The sequence below is a fragment of the Diadema antillarum genome, unplaced genomic scaffold (assembly GCF_040938485.1).
Source record: "Diadema antillarum isolate AM-2024a unplaced genomic scaffold, OU_Dant_1.0 seq00000827_RagTag, whole genome shotgun sequence".
NCBI lineage: Eukaryota > Metazoa > Echinodermata > Echinoidea > Diadematoida > Diadematidae > Diadema > Diadema antillarum.
Genome location: NW_027271704.1, coordinates 650,030 through 670,592, shown reverse-complemented (window position 1 = coordinate 670,592; position 20,563 = coordinate 650,030). Strand labels below are relative to the sequence as shown.

General features: G+C 37.3%; 2 protein-coding genes across 2 annotated transcripts in view; both read left to right on the top strand.

Moving 5' to 3' along the window:
• Positions 1–20,563, top strand: part of LOC139740030 (uncharacterized) — a 166,165-nt gene that overhangs the window by 21,036 nt on the left and 124,566 nt on the right. The gene's annotated exons all lie outside the window — the stretch shown is intronic.
• LOC139740040 (lysosomal thioesterase PPT2-like) lies at positions 257–19,955 on the top strand. Its single transcript, XM_071650633.1, has 9 exons — positions 257–571; positions 2,775–2,928; positions 4,301–4,396; positions 8,400–8,448; positions 11,147–11,202; positions 13,287–13,370; positions 16,745–16,829; positions 17,796–17,850; positions 19,082–19,955. Exons 1-9 carry the CDS (start codon positions 422–424, stop codon positions 19,223–19,225), a joined length of 873 nt encoding a protein of 290 aa, XP_071506734.1. The 5' UTR covers positions 257–421; the 3' UTR covers positions 19,226–19,955.

Genomic DNA, 20,563 nt, shown 5'->3' with positions numbered 1-20,563 from the left:
AATTCGTGCAAAACTCTGAAAACCATCGTTTCTGACAAGTGGAATAGCAAAAGACGGCACATCTTGAGATACTAGTACAATACGTAATCGAGTACGTTCTACATAGCAGGGCTTAATACGCTCGATGTTATGCTCTTTATTACATCTGACAAGACAAGCCGCTAGCCGCCGCCGCAAGACGCTGCCGGTCGGGCAGCGCAGCAACGACGGTCGACGGGTATTGTAGTAATCCATCCAGTACAGTAGCTACCGGGCCGAGACTGACCCTGTCCGATCCTGTGTAAGTGTTGTGGCTCCAGTCCTGATCCTGTTCAACTGCAGTGGCAAGCAAGAGCTGTGACAAACACTCGTTCGTGATGAGAGAGTGTTCTCCTTTTGGAAGCAATTAGCAGTTTGTCTCATCAAGCGAGCCGTAATCACAATGAAGTCCCAGAGTCTGGTGGTGATGTCGTCTTTATTGCTTCTTAGCACATTGTTGGGAAGCTTGGAGGGTTACAAGCCTGTGATTATCGTTCATGGCATGCTGGATGGTGCCAAGGAAATGCACTTCCTGCGTGGTATGATTGAAAAGGTATACATTTGTAGATGTTGTTGTTTTTTTAGAGTTGTGGAGCTCTCTGCCGGGTGGGCAATTTGCTCCAAAATATATATTTAATTAAGTAATCACTTAATGTGTCTTAGATTTAACTACAAAGACAAAACTTACACTACTTACATAGTCTAGATGTCTAGTGATAGAAATTGGCATTATCGCGAAATAGTCCACCACTCCATTCTGATTCACTGCCATTCATTTTGTCAGAGCTGGGGATTTCTTTCAACCTCCATAGACTTTGCACATAGTGGAGATGCACACGCAGAACGAGAGAATTTTCAAGAAATGATATCAAAGGGCCCTGTGACGCTGTAGACAATCTGATCTGAGCTGAGTATGCTGAAACATGCATTCCCATTCATTTTGTGATCCCAAACTTTGAAATATTGGAGAAGAACAGCTCTTGAAAAAAAAATTGTAAAAACTCAAGATTGACTTGGTTGACCCGTTTCTCCTTTTTTGAGCCCTTATGTAAAATCAAGGGACCATGTGCGACTTTTTGTTGGTTTTGTGATGCACTGTCACATACAAATCTTGTATTGTGCAGGCTAGATCTAGTGCATAATACTAAATAGGCCTACAATGTACCCTCTCATTTTCGTACACTGTACATGTAGTTTTTGTACGAGGCCTAGAACTATGTATGTGACAGTGCACCTCAAAACAAACACAAAGTCGCCAGACATGAATTTTTAGTTAAGACCATATTCTGAAAGAGCAGACTTTAAGCTTTAAAATGATGTATAACTCAAATCGAATGGACTCTTCTAACCTATCTAAATATTGGAAAGAAAACACAAACTCAGGAAAAGTGTGAACTGAGAAAAGAGGCTCTGAAGTACAGTGTCTATTCAAGCGCTTAATCTTTACCTAACCGTGCTGGCTGTGCGATGAATGGGACAAAAAACAGAAAGTAAACCACCAGAGTAACAACAATGAAGGGATTATCAGATTAAATTGAAATTGAGCATGCCTCATTAACACATTCTGTCCATAATTAATCCCAACGTTCAAAGCAGTAGCACTATCCTTTCAAAAGTTATTAGAGTCAAAAGTGAAGAGTGTGGACAAGTTTTTTTAGAAATGAAAGAGGGATTCTAAAGACACACCTAATCACACTATTCTACCAAAAATGTTCGAGATAAACTGCTAAAAAAACACACTTTCCTGCCCGTTTTATGATACCAAATTTTGACATGATGTAAAAGAAGACCTGCTCTTTCAGAAAATATGAAAAAGTCAAGATTGGCAAGGTTGACCCATTTCACTTATTTTCAGTCCTCATGCAAAATCAGTGTGTGCGACTTTATGTTCGTTTTGAGGTGCACGGTCACATATAGTGTATTAACCTGTTGGCCATTGAGGACAGACTGAATGAACACTGATTTGCTGTGAACATGCATTTCCCACAGACACTGATTTTGTTATAACATGCATTTCCCACAGACACTGATTTTGTTATACAGTGTAACATGCATTTCCCACAGACACTGATTTTGTTATGACATGCATTTCCCACAGACACTGATTTTGTTATACAGTGTAACATGCATTTCCCACAGACACTGATTTTGTTATAACATGCATTTCCCTCAGACACTGATTTTGTTATAACATGCATTTCCCACAGACACTGATTTTGTTATAACATGCATTTCCCACAGACACTGATTTTGTGATAACATGCATTTCCCACAGACACTGATTTTGTTATACAGTGTAACATGCATTTCCCACAGACACTGATTTTGTTATGACATGCATTTCCCACAGACACTAATTTTGTTATAAGTAATAACATGCATTTCCCACAGACACTGATTTTGTTATAAGTAATAACATGCATTTCCCACAGACACCTGCCCGAGTATTCTCAGGATTCATCCTCGACGGGTTAATGATAACTCAAGAGTGAGACTGTCGATAACTGTAAAAAAAAAAAATGTTTTTTGATACCAATGGCTACATTTTTGCTCTATGATCTATTGCCTTTCCTGTCCTAAAGGAGGAAAATTCACGGTAAATTCAAAGTCTGTTTTGTAACTTTAGCTGCGGCCTACTAATGTACCTGTACAGTGTTACCCATATACTGTAAACGCAGAAATTTTTTCGTATATTTCTGATGTGAGTAATTCTAAAACCTGCGAAAATATCTTAACAATTTTCTCTGCACATTCAGGCTCACCCTGGGACAATCCTGACAGTCCCTGATGTATACAGCTACTACAGCAGCTTAGGGAAGCTCTGGAACCAGTATCCAGACTGGTACAAAGCCCTTCATGATGCCATGTCAAAAGCAAAGAATGGGACCAACCTCATCTGTTATTCTCAAGGTCAGAACTCTACCAATGTTTTACCTTAGAACCAGGGGCATGGTCTCAGGGGCTTGATAGATATGTGTGAATTTTAAAAGTCTTCTCTCAGATTTAGAAATGGCAGAACCACATTGGGTACATGCATACTTCTTGGTTTGAGTCGATTACTTGTATTCATCATAATATTGTGCATACATTGTAGTTACAATTGTAAGACACTGCCTTTGTTGGTTTTAGCATCTAATGGCCACTTTTTTTAAATCTTGTTTTGCATTTATTTTTGAGGTTGGGTAGAGGGATGTGAAAAACTTAATGATAATATTTTGTTCACTGTTAAATAGTAGCATGAAGAAAGGCTCATCTCTGCTTCATGCCACTTGTATCATCTCCATAAACTCGAACGTATTTGTCTGCATCACTTTGTTACATAAGTCAACTAGTGAAATAAGCTCTCAAAGACAATCTATAGTTCAGCTTTAACAGACCAGCAAATATTGACTATGTACAGATCTAATGAAGGGATGGTATAGTTTTGGTTGAGATGGATGATTCAGATTTTAAATGGATAGTACAGTTTTGGTTGGGATGAGAATTAGGCTTTTAAATTTTTGCAAGATACCAAGAAAACACTTATGATATAGTACAGAGCCTACCGCTTTAAGAGGAAGTCAAAGTTTATTTGGTGAAAATCGGGTTTGGAATAACTGAAACATCCAAAAACAAAGTAAAACAAAGCGATCGTTACAAAGTGTGGGTCCCACACTTTACTAGAATCGTTCTTTTTTGGATATCTCAGCCATTTCAAAACCAATTTTTATCAAATAAACATTGAATTCCTCATAAAATTGCATGCTCTTTCATATTTCATATGAGATTAATTTCTCATTATCTCACCTAAAAATGTTAGAAACCTGAAATTAGGTCTCAACCAGAACTGTACGATCCCTTTAACTTTGTACCAGATAGTTAGAAACCGCAATTGTATGAAATATTAAGAGCGTGCAATTCCAGGAGGAATTCAGAGTTTATTTGGATGAGAATTGGTTTTGAAATGGCTGAGATATCAAAACACAAGATGAACCAAATTGGTCCTAGTGAAAGTTGGTTCCCACCTGTTATTAGTCCAGTACTCTTGGTTATTGGATATCTCAGCCATTTCAAGATCACTTTCAAGCAAATAAACTTTGAATTCCTCTTAGAAGTGTGTGCTGTTTGATATTCTATAAGAGGTTTGTCATTACACGATCTGCAGCCCGATCTCAAAAAAGAAGCTATACCATCCCTTTAAGGATATGGAAAACAAGCAAACTGCAGTTACAATTTGTCAGTGTCAAGTATATCAATGACACTTTTAACATTTATTCTGAACAACTTCAATTCTTACCTTCAGGTGGTTTGATGTGTAGAGCTATCTTAGAAAAAATGGATGATCACAATGTGGAAAATCTGATTCTTCTGTCATCACCTCAAATGGGCCAGTTTGGAGGTAAGACTATTTGTGTCATGATCTCTTCTACCAGTGTACCCCTTTTCCTCTCTTCTCCTAAGTTTTGTCTCCAATCTATTATTAGGTATGATGCAGAATGATGGGGAAATAGTGAGTGCTGGTATATATGGGCAAGTCCAAGATAATGCGCACGTTACGTATGGGACATTCAGAGACTTTTATGACCTGAAAAATAGTGTTAATGGCCTTTGATCATATTGAACTTCATCATGGTGATTGATATCTAGAAGAAGTATAATCATGTAAAAAATTGAGAAAAATTACCTAGACAATTCTATTCTAGAAGAGAAAATATGTGCCGTTACGTATGGGACCAGAAAAATTTTGGTTTTTTGAACATTTTTTTCAACCTCAAAACTCTCTGAAAGTATATCATTCTACAACTTGTAACTCACTGTGATGAAAGTCACAACACTCAAGATTATCACAGGTAAGTTTCATGTCATTAGGCAAAAAGCTCTAATTACAGGATCTAATTAAAGACAGACATGACGTGTTACGTATGGGACAGTTACGTATGGGACAGTTTGTCCCCCATTCATTTAGTGTGTGAAGAACCATGTTTATGGGTATTTTGCATAATTATTGAAGTAAAATCAGTTGAAACTACTCAAATACTGATCCAGATTGTCAAGGAAACAATATTCCCCAAATATTCACCATCATAATCATATTCAATCATATTTTTATATTTTTATGACCAACCTGGTTATGCATGCCCTTTGTCCCCCATTCGTTTAGTGTGTGGAGAACCATGTTTATGGGTATTTTGCAAAATAATTTTGCAAAATGCCCATTTAAACAAATTTTTGCATAATCATTGAGGTGGAATCAGTTGAAATAACTCAAATACTGATCCTGATTGACAAGGGAACAATATTCCCCAGATATTTACCATCATAACCACCTTCAATCATATTCTATATTTTTTATGACCAACCTGAGTATATATGCCCTATTTTTATCAGGATAGTTACTACTGAAAAATTGAATAGTTTAAAGTGTTTACTTGCATTGATGAAGGCAGTTTGCCATTTAGTTTCAATAAAAAACAACTTGACACAAGAAATATTAAGTTTAATAAATAAGCAATACCTGCTGCGTGGAACCCCAGTGATTGAGATATTATGATGTCTGTCTAGCAGTCAGGTCATTGATTAGAGTCACAACTCAGTATGTATACCCATGAATTTTGTTGTGGCTACTACTGAAAACTGAATAAGGACAATTTGTGTATCACTTGCAATAAAAAAAAAATCATTTTACTTGTTTTTTTCCATATACGTGTATATCACAACCATTTCAAATTGGATCTCTATCACATAAACTTTGAATTCCTCTAGTCTTAGGATTTTATGCTCTTAAGTTATTCATATAATTGGTTTCCAATCATCTCTTTAAATGTTGAAAACTGAATCCCCATTTCTAAAAAAAAAACTATACCATCCCTTTAATGCTGATTTTTTCATTGTGTATTTTGCCATTTTCCCCTCCCCCTTTCTGAAAATTGTTCAGTCAAGTTCATGTATTGTTTCAAGTGTCTATAACTCAAAAAGTAGCTACAATGTTGGGATGCTTTCTTCAGGATGATTGACCATTTGTGTACTGAGAGACCTTCCCAGCTAGCTACATGCATTCACATGCAATATGTATGAGGATGTCCCATACGTAACGCATTTGTCCCATACGTAACATTATTTCAATGCCTAATAAAAAATATTTCTTTCACTTTTTTTTCTTTTTTCTCTGGTAATTAATTTCTCTAAACAATAAATTAGAACTTTCCAAAAGGGCATTGAAATAACCTTAGCAATTTCAGAAAAAACCTAAAAAAATGACCTCATTTTGTTACGTATGGGACATCTCATGATAGGACACGAGCTAATTTGCATAATCATTTGCATAATCCCTAAATTTTTATACCAAGTTAAACTATGTGATGAACTTCTTATGTCCACATATTAATAAAATATTATTTGCTTTCCTTTGAATTAATATGAATTTTTAAAAATGTCCCATACGTAACGCTGTGTTTCATATTCATGCAAATGAAGCCCTTGAAATTTGCATAAATTTACATAATATCATTTTTTCCTCCACGGAAATCAAAACTTCAACTCATAAGCTTCAAAATGATACCAAACATGTCAATATTGAGCAAAGATGAAATTTTACCTTCTGAGGGGACCTTATCTTGGACTTGCCCATATTGGGAAATGTACATAAATGTACACTCAAGTAGAATACTCAACTTAAGTTTTAATCCAGTAGCAACCTTTGATTGATTGATTGATTGACATTATTTCATCATGGATAAAAGCATGTTTTCAGCTGTTAGCTGGTTTTCAGCAAGGACGTGAACATTAATACAAAGCACGTTCACAAACAGGTTTACAATGAATAAAATATAATCAGAAACTTGTAACATGAAAGTATGATGAACAAAAGAAATCAAAATGTAAACTGAGGAAAAGAATTATACAGACATACAAAGGTTTGAAATATGGGCAATCATTTTATCACAATGCAAACAGATTAAGAGTTTTCAAAGTGGTGGACAAGCATTAACAAGACACGGGGGTGGTCAATTGAATTGACAAGACTTGTCTGTGAGCAAATATTTAAAAGTACAAAATTAGCACTTTGATATATAAATTGTTTAAAATCACACAGCTCACTTTCTTTTTATATCTGCTATAGTAATTTGATATCATTACTTGTCTGAAGACTTAACCCTTGCCCAAAGATTAGAGCCAGCCATGAATTCTATTCAAGTTACTTTCTTGCGTTTACACAGACAGGCTTGCATGTACTATGGCCCAGGGTTAAAAACCAGAGGTAAAAAACTCAACAAGATTAAAAATTTTCTGGAAAACCTTTGACATCGCAGTACTCTAACTCTGAAAAGCTTCTGTTAAATGTTATGGGGGGACCATCTTTTGACACCAAATTTGCGATGCCCGGGCGCGGGGTTCGAAGTTGCACATACAATAACATACGTGTACCTGTCAGACCCAAAATTGCTCAAAAACGTGAATTTGTGTACAATTTCAATGCAAACTGTGCTTTACAGGCAAATTCCATAAAAGCATTATTATTTTGGGGTTTTATTGATTAAAATCAATTGATAACATGTCGCGGACAAATTTCATCGAAAAAACAGTGGAAAACAAAGTCAACAAAACAAAGAAATACATAATAAATTAAAAAACAATAAAATACTTAGGAAATTTTTCTGACGGCACAATTTTTTTCTCTTACCTTTGCTAAGGACACTAAAAAGAATATTTTTTATACACAATTAATGTGCCTGTTTTGAGGTTTATTTTGGTGATTTATACCAGATTGTGTGATTTCATGCATCATTACACATAAATGCTAATTTTTTGAAAAACTAAGTTCATGGTACTTTAGATTACGTCATAGGCAATGTGTGTGCCAATTTTCGTCGCGATCATGCGGTCGACGGCCGAGATCTAGAGGGGGGGGCTTGGGAGGCCCCCTCCCGGCTCTATCATCTACCTAAATAGCCTGGCCTACAGTATTGTAGTTAGGGTTAAAGGGAGATCATTAAAGAGCTTAGAAGCTGAGTATAGTGCACTTTTTCTTTCAAAAAATGGTACAGGGTTTTGGGAGAACAACAGTGGTATTAACGTTGTGGAGATTGTGATAAGACTGATATCTTGTGCTTTGTTGTTTTGTTTGTTTCACTTTGTTTTCCTAATGTCCTGGTACCTAATATGGAAAAATTTCCATTTAACCAGACTAGTCATGAAAATGTGAGTAAACTCAATCCTGTTCATAGAAATCTGATACATTATACGTTTCAGTGATTTTATCTCCATTTGTAAGTTCGATTTTTACTTCACAACACACACATATAAATGAATAAACATGCACAATTGTAGTCAGCTTTTTCCCCCTCAGTTTCTCTTTTTTTTAATGAAATTGATGAATGGTTCTTGTTTTTCTCTCTGTGAAGACACAAGTTATGTTCCAGTGCTTCCTAACAGTCGCTACGAGGTTTACAGGTAAGTGAATGTCAAAAGGATTCTTCCATATTTTCTGTTTTGTCTTGTTATACAAGATGAAGTGCAGATCATTCAAGTTGGCTTTGAAGAATCAAACAAGATGAATAACAGGTTTCAGCAGTTTTCAGACTTGAGATGAGAAAGTTGGACAGAAGATTTGTAGAAACTACAACTGTATGTCAATGTCAATGTCTCAATGTTCCATTGAATAAACCGTAGCATTGCTGCACTGATTTTGTGACGTGATTTTTGCTCTTTACACCTTTGGAGAAAAAAAAAAGACTGATATGATATGCAGCCAAAGTAAACTTTCCTAGATAGTTATCAGCTTTATATTTGTATGTAGCAATACAAACAAGTTCCATAACATTTTTATGACTAGAGATCATGTTATTTTGTACAGAATCTGTGCTTTCAGAGTCTGAGTGGTAAAGGCATTATAAACTTTCCAATTCATAATAAGCAGTACTGCAATATCAATGTACTGTTTGCAATTAGTGTTGTGTTATGACCATAATAGAAGTTCTTTTTGTCATGATGTATTTTATCAGAACTGAATATTAGAGGGCGTCATGTAGGAATTACATTTTTCTTTTTGTAATAGTATAAAATGTAACTCATTACACAGTAAGAGCAGTATTTGCAACTGATTGACAAATTGCCCTACATCGACGTAAATAAGTACTGAATTGATCAGTGTGTTAGTACCCATGATAAAAAATCATGGGCGTACATACTCGAGCAGGATTCGAACCCACGACCTCCTGATCACCGGACAGGCGTCATCTCCACTAGACCACCGAGCTTTCGCCCGACAGCAAGTGTTGGTTTGAATCCTTATAGCATGCAGCGGGTACTGCTTTGTTATTCAAATTTATGAAGTTCTTCCGTCGAGATGTTTTCATTGCAACTGATTGACAAATTGCCCTACATCGACGTAAATAAGTACTGAATTGATCAGTGTGTTAGTAGTAGCCATGATAAAAAATCATGGGCGTACATACTGTACTCGAGCAGGATTCGAACCCACGACCTCCTGATCACCGGACAGGCGTCATCTCCACTAGACCACCGAGCTTTCGCCCGACAGCAAGTGTTGGTTTGAATCCTTATAGCATGCAGCGGGTACTGCTTTGTTATTCAAATTTATGAAGTTCTTCCGTCGAGATGTTTTCATTGCAACTGATTGACAAATTGCCCTACATCGACGTAAATAAGTACTGAATTGATCAGTGTGTTAGTAGTAGCCATGATAAAAAATCATGGGCGTACATACTCGAGCAGGATTCGAACCCACGACCTCCTGATCACCGGACAGGCGTCATCTCCACTAGACCACCGAGCTTTCGCCCGACAGCAAGTGTTGGTTTGAATCCTTATAGCATGCAGCGGGTACTGCTTTGTTATTCAAATTTATGAAGTTCTTCCGTCGAGATGTTTTCATTGCAACTGATTGACAAATTGCCCTACATCGACGTAAATCAGTTGCAATGAAAACATCTCGACGGAAGAACTTCATAAATTTGAATAACAAAGCAGTACCCGCTGCATGCTATAAGGATTCAAACCAACACTTGCTGTCGGGCGAAAGCTCGGTGGTCTAGTGGAGATGACGCCTGTCCGGTGATCAGGAGGTCGTGGGTTCGAATCCTGCTCGAGTATGTACGCCCATGATTTTTTATCATGGCTACTACTAACACACTGATCAATTCAGTACTTATTTACGTCGATGTAGGGCAATTTGTCAATCAGTTGCAATGAAAACATCTCGACGGAAGAACTTCATAAATTTGAATAACAAAGCAGTACCCGCTGCATGCTATAAGGATTCAAACCAACACTTGCTGTCGGGCGAAAGCTCGGTGGTCTAGTGGAGATGACGCCTGTCCGGTGATCAGGAGGTCGTGGGTTCGAATCCTGCTCGAGTATGTACGCCCATGATTTTTTATCATGGCTACTACTAACACACTGATCAATTCAGTACTTATTTACGTCGATGTAGGGCAATTTGTCAATCAGTTGCAATGAAAACATCTCGACGGAAGAACTTCATAAATTTGAAGAGCAGTATTCTCATTTTGTATTCTGTGTTTGTGTAGGGTTGTTCACTTTAATACTAAGACCCTTGAAGGAAAATAACCTTAAATGCTATTCTCTACCAGTGACATCCTAGGATTGCTAAGGAAAATCTATTGAGAGAGTAATGTTGAAATAGCTGTAGAAATGCTGTAATTTATTAACAAAAATTGAGTGATCATGTATATTGAATTTTGAGTCTTTGTGCATAGCGACTGAGAGTGATTATAGAGATAAAGTCCTCCTCCCACAGCTAATGAGGCAACCCCCCCCCCCCATAGAAAAAGACAACAAACAACTCGAACAAAGTCATGTAGGTTCATAGTTTTAGGGAGCCGAGCAGCAGGTTCTACCAGCAAGGTACAGTATATCTCCTGGTCTTACAGTACATGCCTGTCGGACCAGTGAGTACAGTACATAGGTACCCAGTTCTTCCATTTTTAAGTGGTCCGTTCCTGAAAAAAGTCACTGGCCCAACAATGATTTTTACTTGTAAGGGAATGTTCGACCTGTGCCAATGTGCATCGTTAACTTGTCAAATGGAGCATGATATTGAAGACATCATATTGTGTCACTCATACTTTCATTATTCTTGTGTCTGTTTGTTTCCTCCATCATACAGAGTATGTTATGATACATTCTTTGGACAAGATATCTCTGTCTGCGAATACTGGAATGGTAAGACATGATGCTGTTTCACTAAAGAAAGGAAAAGATATTTCTATGATGGGCATAGTAAAGATAACGGCATAGTGAGGGCCAAAAATCAGTTTATTTCCCTTGTCCTTTTAATTCAATTCAATTTATTTGACACAAAAAATAGGTACATTACAAATACAATTGTATATACAATAAAAAATAAAAGCAATGTGTACTATCCGAATATATACTGTATATGTATACATGCACATGTTTAACAAATCAATGCCATGACCCCTTTGAAACAGCTAGAGCTTGTTAATGGGCCCCAAAACATGATTTGTGCAAGGTAAATGGCTGGTAGTAATACCAGTATGTATTGTGGAAAAGAAGAGAAAAAAATGAAGTCCTAGATTGTCACAATGGTGCAATATGACATACTGTAGTTTTCCACCTGGATCATAAATGACTGCAATTGTCTAAAGTTAGCCTGTGTACTTAAATGTGTCACTTCTAAGTTTGTGATAATGTAATTCTGAAGTATTTCATTAGTAAGAACTGAATGTTTTTAGCACAATCTGACAACATATTTTTTTATTAAGAAGAATAGATCCTAGTGATGGTTTGGGTACACTTTGAATAAGAGAAACCAGACCCATAATAAACTAGAGACTCGTACTTGACACACAGCTGAATTAATTGTTGCATTGAGTTGTTTTTATTGCAACTGGTTAACAAATTACCTTTCATGGACTCATAATGTACAACAGTTGAGGGCAATTTGTCAATCAGTTACAACAGCTGGATGGTTGCGAAATCTGTGTGAGCTGATGTTGTAGGAAAAAGGGCACTCTTTTATAGTCACAAACATGTTGACATGTATCGCAGCCCGTAAACAGACAGTCTCTTCTTGTCTGAATTCAGTAGGAACTCAGAGTATTTCCACTTCTCCAGTCAAACATTCCTGTTTATCTATTTGTACCACACTAAAGAGATCTTTAGAGCAGAAAATTAAAAATGTCATATATCCATTGTTTTAAACACATACAAAAATGTGGTATTCAATGATTTCATTTGTTGTGGGAGCTTGTACCCCCCCCAAAAAAAAAAAAAAGAAAAAAAGAAAAAGAGTCTATACCATTTTGACACCAAAGTGTAACATCCACCTTTCATACAGCAAGAAGCCTATTCTGTGCTCTTTTCGCAAACAAATTCATTTGTTTTCAGATTTCATACATACATACAACTGTGCAGTAACTATTTTGATCATTTTCATAAGAAATGAATATTGTAGAACTGTCACCCCCTCCATTCACCCATATGGTAAATACTCATATAGTGTACATCTTGAATTATAAAGAGCACAAACAACACTGCCCATTCCTCTCTCCTTGTTTGAGTTCAGTCTGTATACCTCAGATTTTGAGAAGAAAGCTCATTTCAATAGATCCTCTTGATACATGTATATGGCACTTCATGTTTAATCAATTACATGCCTTAAAAAAGATGTGATTTGATAGGTCGTTGGTGTCATGTTTTTACCCTGTCTGGTAATTAATGTTTGTTTCAGTTTCTGGCATGAAGGAAGATGTCAGCCTAGCAAAGAAAGCAAAACAAGGAAATGATCTGATCGTAAATAATGAAAGAATTTGAACAAGGAAGTGTGGTAATACAGAAAATGAGCAAAGTAGAGGGAAAGAAAGGGGTAAAAACAACTGATGATGACAAGATTTAATGAATGTGTGGGTGGGGAAAGGCAAGGTTTATGGAAGTGCAGATAATAATGTCCTATACTGGCATAGCCAGAGGACTCTTGCTTGTGAGGGAATGAAATATCTTTGGCTGAAGTATATGTATATACCTAACATCAAGAGAATACATAATATATACCAGCATGTGGGTGGATGAGTAGTAAAATTATGTAAGAACAAAAAAGACTTTGGTGCCGGTAATCTTTCTTCATTGTCCATGAGCTGTATCAAACAAATTGTAATACCACATAATTGTGAGTTTTGTGTGTCTCATAGATTCAAGGTATAGAACAACCATGTATCTACAGTGTATCCATAGGCAGCTGACATGACAAAAATTTCAAAGTTGCAGTGTGAATGTTTTCTCTCCAGACCCATACCACCAGCCAGAGTATATAAGAAGCTCAGATTTTCTTGCAGTCATGAACAACCAGTCTGCTCAAAATGAGAGTGTTGGTAAGTACACATTTGTACTCAAGAATCATTGGCTGCGTTTATCAACTTTCCCCTGTTTAAAGGGCTTTCAAAAGCCGTTTCCGAAGCCCTTTAGAAACGGCTTCCGAAATAGTTGCGTTTATCAACTCTTCGCGAACACAATAAGTGGCCTGTCACTGCACAGCTGCATTGCGCAATTCAACCCGAGGAGAAGAGGTCATATAAGGCGTGCATTGTTCGTAATCGCAGTACAAGACTACCAAGCCGTTTCAAAACAGCTTTGTGTTTATCAACTTCAAAACGCTTTTACAAACAGGTTTCTGAAAACCTATTAAGGAAACCTGTTTAGGAAAAGGCTTTCCGAAAAGGCTTTCAAAACAGCTTTGCTTTTATCAACTCGTCAAAATTCCTTGAAAGCTGTTTGGAAAACCTGTTTCTGCCGAAAAAAAGAGTTGATAAACGCACCCTTTGAGTCAGGTATTGCTTGTTTATGACATCAGCATTCACTGGGCCATGATTCTTTCTGCCCTATGTCACCTGATAATATTCTTGTGTTTTTTGTGTAGTTTTTTTTCCAATATCAGTAGTCAAGATATCACCAAGACTAATGCATCTGAAGAGATTGATAAAGGCAACAACCACAAAAGGTTTTTAGCATATAACCATGATTGTATGGGAGTCATATGGGTACAGTTCTTGTCTGTTTACAGTCTATTAATACTAGCATTCCAATAGTATAGCTTTGAGTTTCAGGAATAAAAAGTTGGGTACCTTGTACTCCTTATAAATAATATTGTACACTTTTGATCTCAAAATTCTCCAAAACAGCTCATTAAACCAGCAATTTATGTCAGCCAAACAGTTTCTTGGTATACCCCAGGGCCGGCGCAGTGTTTTCAAAAGTGTAGGGGCCCACTTCCGGGTTTCATGAGCTAACAAGCAATTCCGGGTTTCTTCACGTGAGAAGCGGGAAAAAAAAAAAAAAAAAAAGGTCCTCAGCTCAGTACTTCAAGATCTCTATCTATTTCTATTTTAGTGCCACTTACGTACTTCCGGGTTGAAAAAAGTGTGGGGGCCGAAAGTGATGACACCTTATGTATTCCTTTGTATGGTGCACAAAAAGTGTGGGGGCCCAAGCCCCCACGGCCCCCACGGCCCCCACGGCTGCGCCGGCCATGTACCCTTTTGATATATTGCAAGCAAATTGGTGAAAGGTGAATTTCAAGCCCTTCTGACAATCTGTGTTTTTACTCCAATGTTTTCAGGGTGCTCATCTGTCCATCTGTATGCCCCTGCTATCATTAACCTGATTGAGAAATACTATTTAATGGATTTTATGACATTTTTGCCTCGGTCTGCCCACTGAGGTGTAGATCCACTGATTAGGTTTGGGCAAAACCCTCGGACCTGCAGGTCAATGAACTTCAACAAATCTGCCTTTTTGGCCATAACTTCAGCTCATACAAACTTGTATTGTTCAATGCTATTATAAAATGGTAGAATGAATGGAAATATAAAGAGAATTAGCAAGCAAGAAAAACTAAGGTCAAAGGTCACAGAATATTGACTTTAAATGGCATATCCAACATGGCAACATTCCAAAACAAAACATAAGAAGCTATGTCCAAGGACTGTAACTGTAGTGTGTGGCTAGAATCCAAACCACTGCGGAATGAGACCTTTCAACATTTTTAACAAAGATACACTGAATGGAAAGAGGTTTTAGTTTGCTCTGATGAAATTTTATGTTTTTTTTCTTCCAGCAATAAAAAAACAACAACTAATAGATCATGTATTACTAGTTACTGCCACATGAAAGAATGCCTCCATGAAATAAGTGGGGGACCTTTTCAGTTATCTTCTTCATTATATTTTTACTTGTAGGAAAATGAGATTCAAGCTAATGAAACTATACATGTCTTTTTGTTGTTGTTCTGTTTTAAACCTTTCAAACTCAGAACACTGCTTTTGTGTCTCAATGTAGACTCACACTGCACAGGTGCACAGGGCAAGCAAACCAGAATGAGATTATAAATGAATATATGCCACTAGAGAGTTAAATGACCTGCACAATTCTTCTGTTGATTCTTTCTCACAGTCTTTAAGACCCCATTTACAGTGCGAGGCAGCCGAGCCCACCTTCATTTCAGTGTAAACGCGCAAAAGGACAAAAGCGGGGCCAAAATTGGCCACGCATTTTGCCACGCTCTGGAGATGGTCTCGGCTGTGGCCGAGTCGCGGCCGAGCCCGGCCTTTTCTCAGTGTGAACGCAAACTAGGCCAAATGCGCGGTCAATTTTAGTCTGGCTTCCAAACCCTCTGCCCGTACTATTTAGTTATTCAGGATATTAACCCCCTCAACGTCGAAAACTAGTATAGTTTAGGTGGTTTTGTCCTGCAAAGGATTTTTCCTTCGGCAAAGGCCTTTGTCCGAACTGCGACTTTGTCGCCATGGAATCCAGTTGTCAAAGGGTCTGAAAACCATACTATACATGTACCAAATTGCGTTTGTTTACAAGCAGAGTGCCACTACGACAAATATGGAAAGGTTTGAATTAAAAGCGCAGCCTAGCCCGGCAGTGTAAACGGACAAAATTGCGGGGATCGGCCCCGCAATTGAGGCTGGGCTCGGCCGCGGCTCGGCCCAGCTCCGCACTGTAAACGGGGTCCAAGCTTCAGTGTTACGCAGATGAAGAATTTTAGAGTTATCAACTGTTTAGTGCAGTGCTTATCTGTATGCATACAGCTGTGCAACATCTGTACAGTATCTGAATGCTTATGATAAGCTATGATGAGAGACTGTTGGAAGAAAATGACAACAAAATTATGTACACTGCAGGGGCGGATCCAGGAATTCTGTAAAAATGGCCGCACAAGAAATAATGTATTCATAATGCTTGAACAATATGGTGGACTGGCTATACAAACAAAGAGAGAGAGAGTAAATAAAGGAGATACATGTAGAAATAAAACACTGTAATATTACCCGTGAGATCAATACAATTTTCTCACTCATGATATGCTGACTGTCTCCAGTGGATAATACTACTTGTTTACTGAATCTGGACTTTGACCTCTTACAGTAGTATGTCAATACTTACAGCTCTTCACCATACATTGTATGGAGTGTCCATGGCTGATACAATCTAGAATCAAGAGTCTTACACACTCTCAACAATCCAGAAAGTTCCAAACTTTGTTATCAAAAATTCTCTGATTGCATAAAACACCATTTTTATATGAGAGTCACAAAAGTGAGCAAAGTTCACATGCATGTTATATAGTTCTTGAATATGTTGACAGTTCTTGCTCAATCTGTAGCTGCTATTAAAGAAAGGTTTAAAATCTTCTTTCCTTGGTAGGTAAATACTGTTGTGTGTTTGTCTTTTAATTCAGAATGGAGGAAAAATTTCCTGAAATTGAAAAATGTGGTGATGCTGGGAGGACCAGATGATGGAGTGATAACACCATGGCAATCCAGGTCAGCTCCTTTCACTACTTCTATCTCTCTCTCAACTTTCTTGTTCGATGGATAGCAAGAAACGTGCATCATTTTTTCTTATCATGATACAATAGTCCCCTCAGTTTTCATAATTGAGTGCCACTATGTCAGGTAATGGCATTCAAGCTGAATAAGAACAGTCCTGATGTGTGTTACATTTTGGCCTGACGCGGGAATCAAAGTGTGGGCCAACTTTCACATTTTCATCTTCTTGAAAACATATGGTCAAATTTGTCACCGAAATTTGCTGGTATTATACACAGCTAGGATGATGGGCAGGAGAACCCCCAGATTAGAGAATCTTTTAAAAACAAATCTTGTAGAACATTTTTTAGTGCAAGTTTGTTTATGTCAGATACTGAGTCAACCAACTTGAGGCCAGTTTTTTACCTTTTGATGTTCTTTTCACACATACATGGTCAAAATTTCTACAAACTTGGCAGGTATTATTGCCAGTGTGCTAGAAATATACCAGTAGACTCCGTGCCCCTTCTAGAGGTCCCTCAAAGTTTGCTGTATTCTTCCAAGATAATAGTCTGCAAGAATATGTGGAAGCTGAACTTGCAGTACCCGGGTAAGAGCTAGACCCCAAGTTTCTTGTTGTGCCTTCTCTTTGAATATGTAAATGCCTCTAGCTGTGACGTAAAGACAGTGCTCCAGTCAGTCCATATCATATCAGGCATAAAATCAGTGATGCAGACACATAAGTTGGCTAACACAGAGAAGATCTATCAATGCTACATGTACATCAACTTTTACATAAAATCATGTTATGATTGCTATAGTTGACCCATATCAAGAGGCTATAAAGTTTGTTTGTTGTATTCACCTATCAGAGGAGCATTTAGAATGACGTCAAGAATGTCTTATCTGATCTCTTCAAGTCTTGACTCCATGTGCAGGAAATCTGACACTAAATCCAAATATTGTGTTTTTCCTCTTTAGCCACTTTGCCACCTATGACAAGGAACTCAACATTGTGGAGATGAAAGAACAAGAGGTATGTGTTCAGTCTATAGTCACACTATAGCCTCATGTTTCCACATTTCTTATGCATCTCCTCATAGGGCCTTATTGTACACAATCTCACATACTGCAAAGTCAGTCATAACTGAAACAAAATGAAGTTAGAAGCATTGTAGTTTTGCTTCTTTACATCTTATGATGATTCATGGTAATTCTTAACGAGTCTGTTTGTGCTTAGAAATTAGTAATAAAAAAAAAAGAATATGGTAGAAATCTACCAGCTGTTACAGAAATATGGCATATATTGTATATTTACATCCTTTTTTGAAAACAAAGTTTAAAGTGACACCATGTTCAAATATTTAGTTTTGTTTGCTTGCATGTATTACAAGACAATGTGTGAGATGTGAGACCTAGGTTGCTTCATAAAATTTGAGAAAGTGGAATGTATTGCTATGTGCCACACTATTGATGATACATTCTACATGGAATGGAACGTTATTGGTAGCTTAATTAGGAATTGCTGATGGCTAGGTAGGCATGGTCCAGATTATGAGAGTGTGGTTGAAGTCTGTTGGGAGCAAAGAGACTGAGGGTTTGTGGACATTCCTGGTGGTGACACTGTCATACTAAGCCCATTTCAACTGGACGCCTGAAGGGATGGATTGAATGACTCTCTGCTGGGTTGTAATCCTGAAGAAGGAAATGACAGTCACTGTCAATGTCACTGTCACTCTCAGTTTCTCAAGGCAAAGTTGATCCGGAGATCTGTTGATGAGATATTGCTCATCTGGGTGCTTTGAAGAAAGATTATGATGATGTGTATACACCTATACATCTTCACTGTGAACACTGAGCTGTGTGCCCTGGTGATGCCTTCTACATTCAACAATTATCCTTTAGTTTATATAAAAGCAGTGGCTATGAATGAATCTCAAATCAGTGTGATGATTTGTTTCTGAAAGTACTTGGAGATGATGTTTAAACAAAGTACAGTCTTGGTTTCAAGAATGATAACTTTATAGTTACCCTGTATTACACAGTGCAGTGTGGATGTTGATATCTATGCAGAATGCAGTTATAGGAACATGTTTAGATTACCGTAGTCAAGCTGCTGTAGTACAGGCTGTACAAACCTACATGTGCTGCCAAGAAGAGAAGTTTATGAGGATGTACTACGTAGACTTGTAAATTCAGACCTTTGATGAAACTATCCATGCTACAATCATCACATTGTTTTTGTTTGCCCCCATGTGAAATAAAAGGTTTACATCCATGACTACTTTGGCCTGAAGACCCTGGACTCTAGAGGAAGTCTGCACCAGTTTGGTATTGCAGGAGTTAATCACACTTGGTGGCATCGCAACCAGACTGTCTTTGACTGCTGTATTCTACCATGGCTGACATAGCTGGTGATGATCCATCTCTACCCTCTTTGCTCCCTCCAGTTTACTTCCCACCTGACAAGACAGAGAAAGCAAAGTATATGAGAAACTCTCCTCAGTTTGCAATAGTTGTTTTTTTTTTTCTTTAAATTTCCAGGTCCTTGTAATACTATGAATTACTAAGTAATTTCTGTCATTCACGGATGAACTACCATGGTACTGTAGCTCAGTAATTACACCTACAACATTCAATCATTTATGAGGATTTCTAATTTTTAGTTCTAAATAGTTGTAACAGTTTTTAATGAATTTTACACAGTATCATCTTTGTGCAGCATGTCCTGGGGTAGATTTTGCTGTGAAAGTGTTGAGTCAAATTCTACCACCATTCTACTTCCCAAATTGTTAGTTATTTTCTTTCAGTGTCAAAATTGTCTTCCATTTGATTCAGTGTTGGTAGCCAAAGGTGTTGATGCTTCTCCATTTGGAGGATGGGTTAAGACTTGTAAGAAAAATTTGATAACTTGATTGATTCCTACATTCCTGTAGGAAAGATTGCTGGCTAGATTAAAGGGAAGGTACAGTATTGGTGGAGATGAGAATTGGGCTTTTAACTTTTTGCGAGATACCAAGAAAACACTTATGATATAGTACAGAGCATGCCACTTTAAGAGGAATTCAAAGTTTATTTGATGAAAATCGGGTTTGGAATGCCTGAAACATCCAAAAACAAAGAAAAACAAAGCAATCATAATAAAGTTTGGGTCCCACACTTTATTAGAATCGCTCTTTTGGGATATCTCAGCCATTTCAAAACCAATTTTCATCAAATAAATGTTGAATTCCTCATAGAATAACATGCTCTTTCATATTTCACAAGAGGTTTCTCATTATTTCACAGAAAAATGTTAGAAACCTGAAATTAGGTCTCAACCAAAACTGTACGATCCCTTTAACACACAGTGAGTAAGAATGCGTGAAAGTGTGAATTGTCTGCAGGTTGTTTTTGATGTGATTCAATACTGCTGCTTGGACACGATTTGATTATCATATATTAACAGTGGTTGGTGCTTTAGGGATACATTATTATTTCACACTTTAATCTCAAAATACTAAAAAAACTAACTCATAATCTCAAAAACTAGCTCATTATCCTGGTAAATGGTGTCAGCCATACAAGTTTCTTGGTAGAGGTTTCTGCTAAACATATCTTGCTAGCAAATTTGAATTCATGCAAGATGAACTTTGACCCTTTACAAGTAGGCCTACTATGTTTTAGCTTTAAACAACTGTCATATTAATCCTCTGGATCTTTCTTGCCAGAAATGAAAACAAAAACTTGAATGCACTGTATCTTTAAAA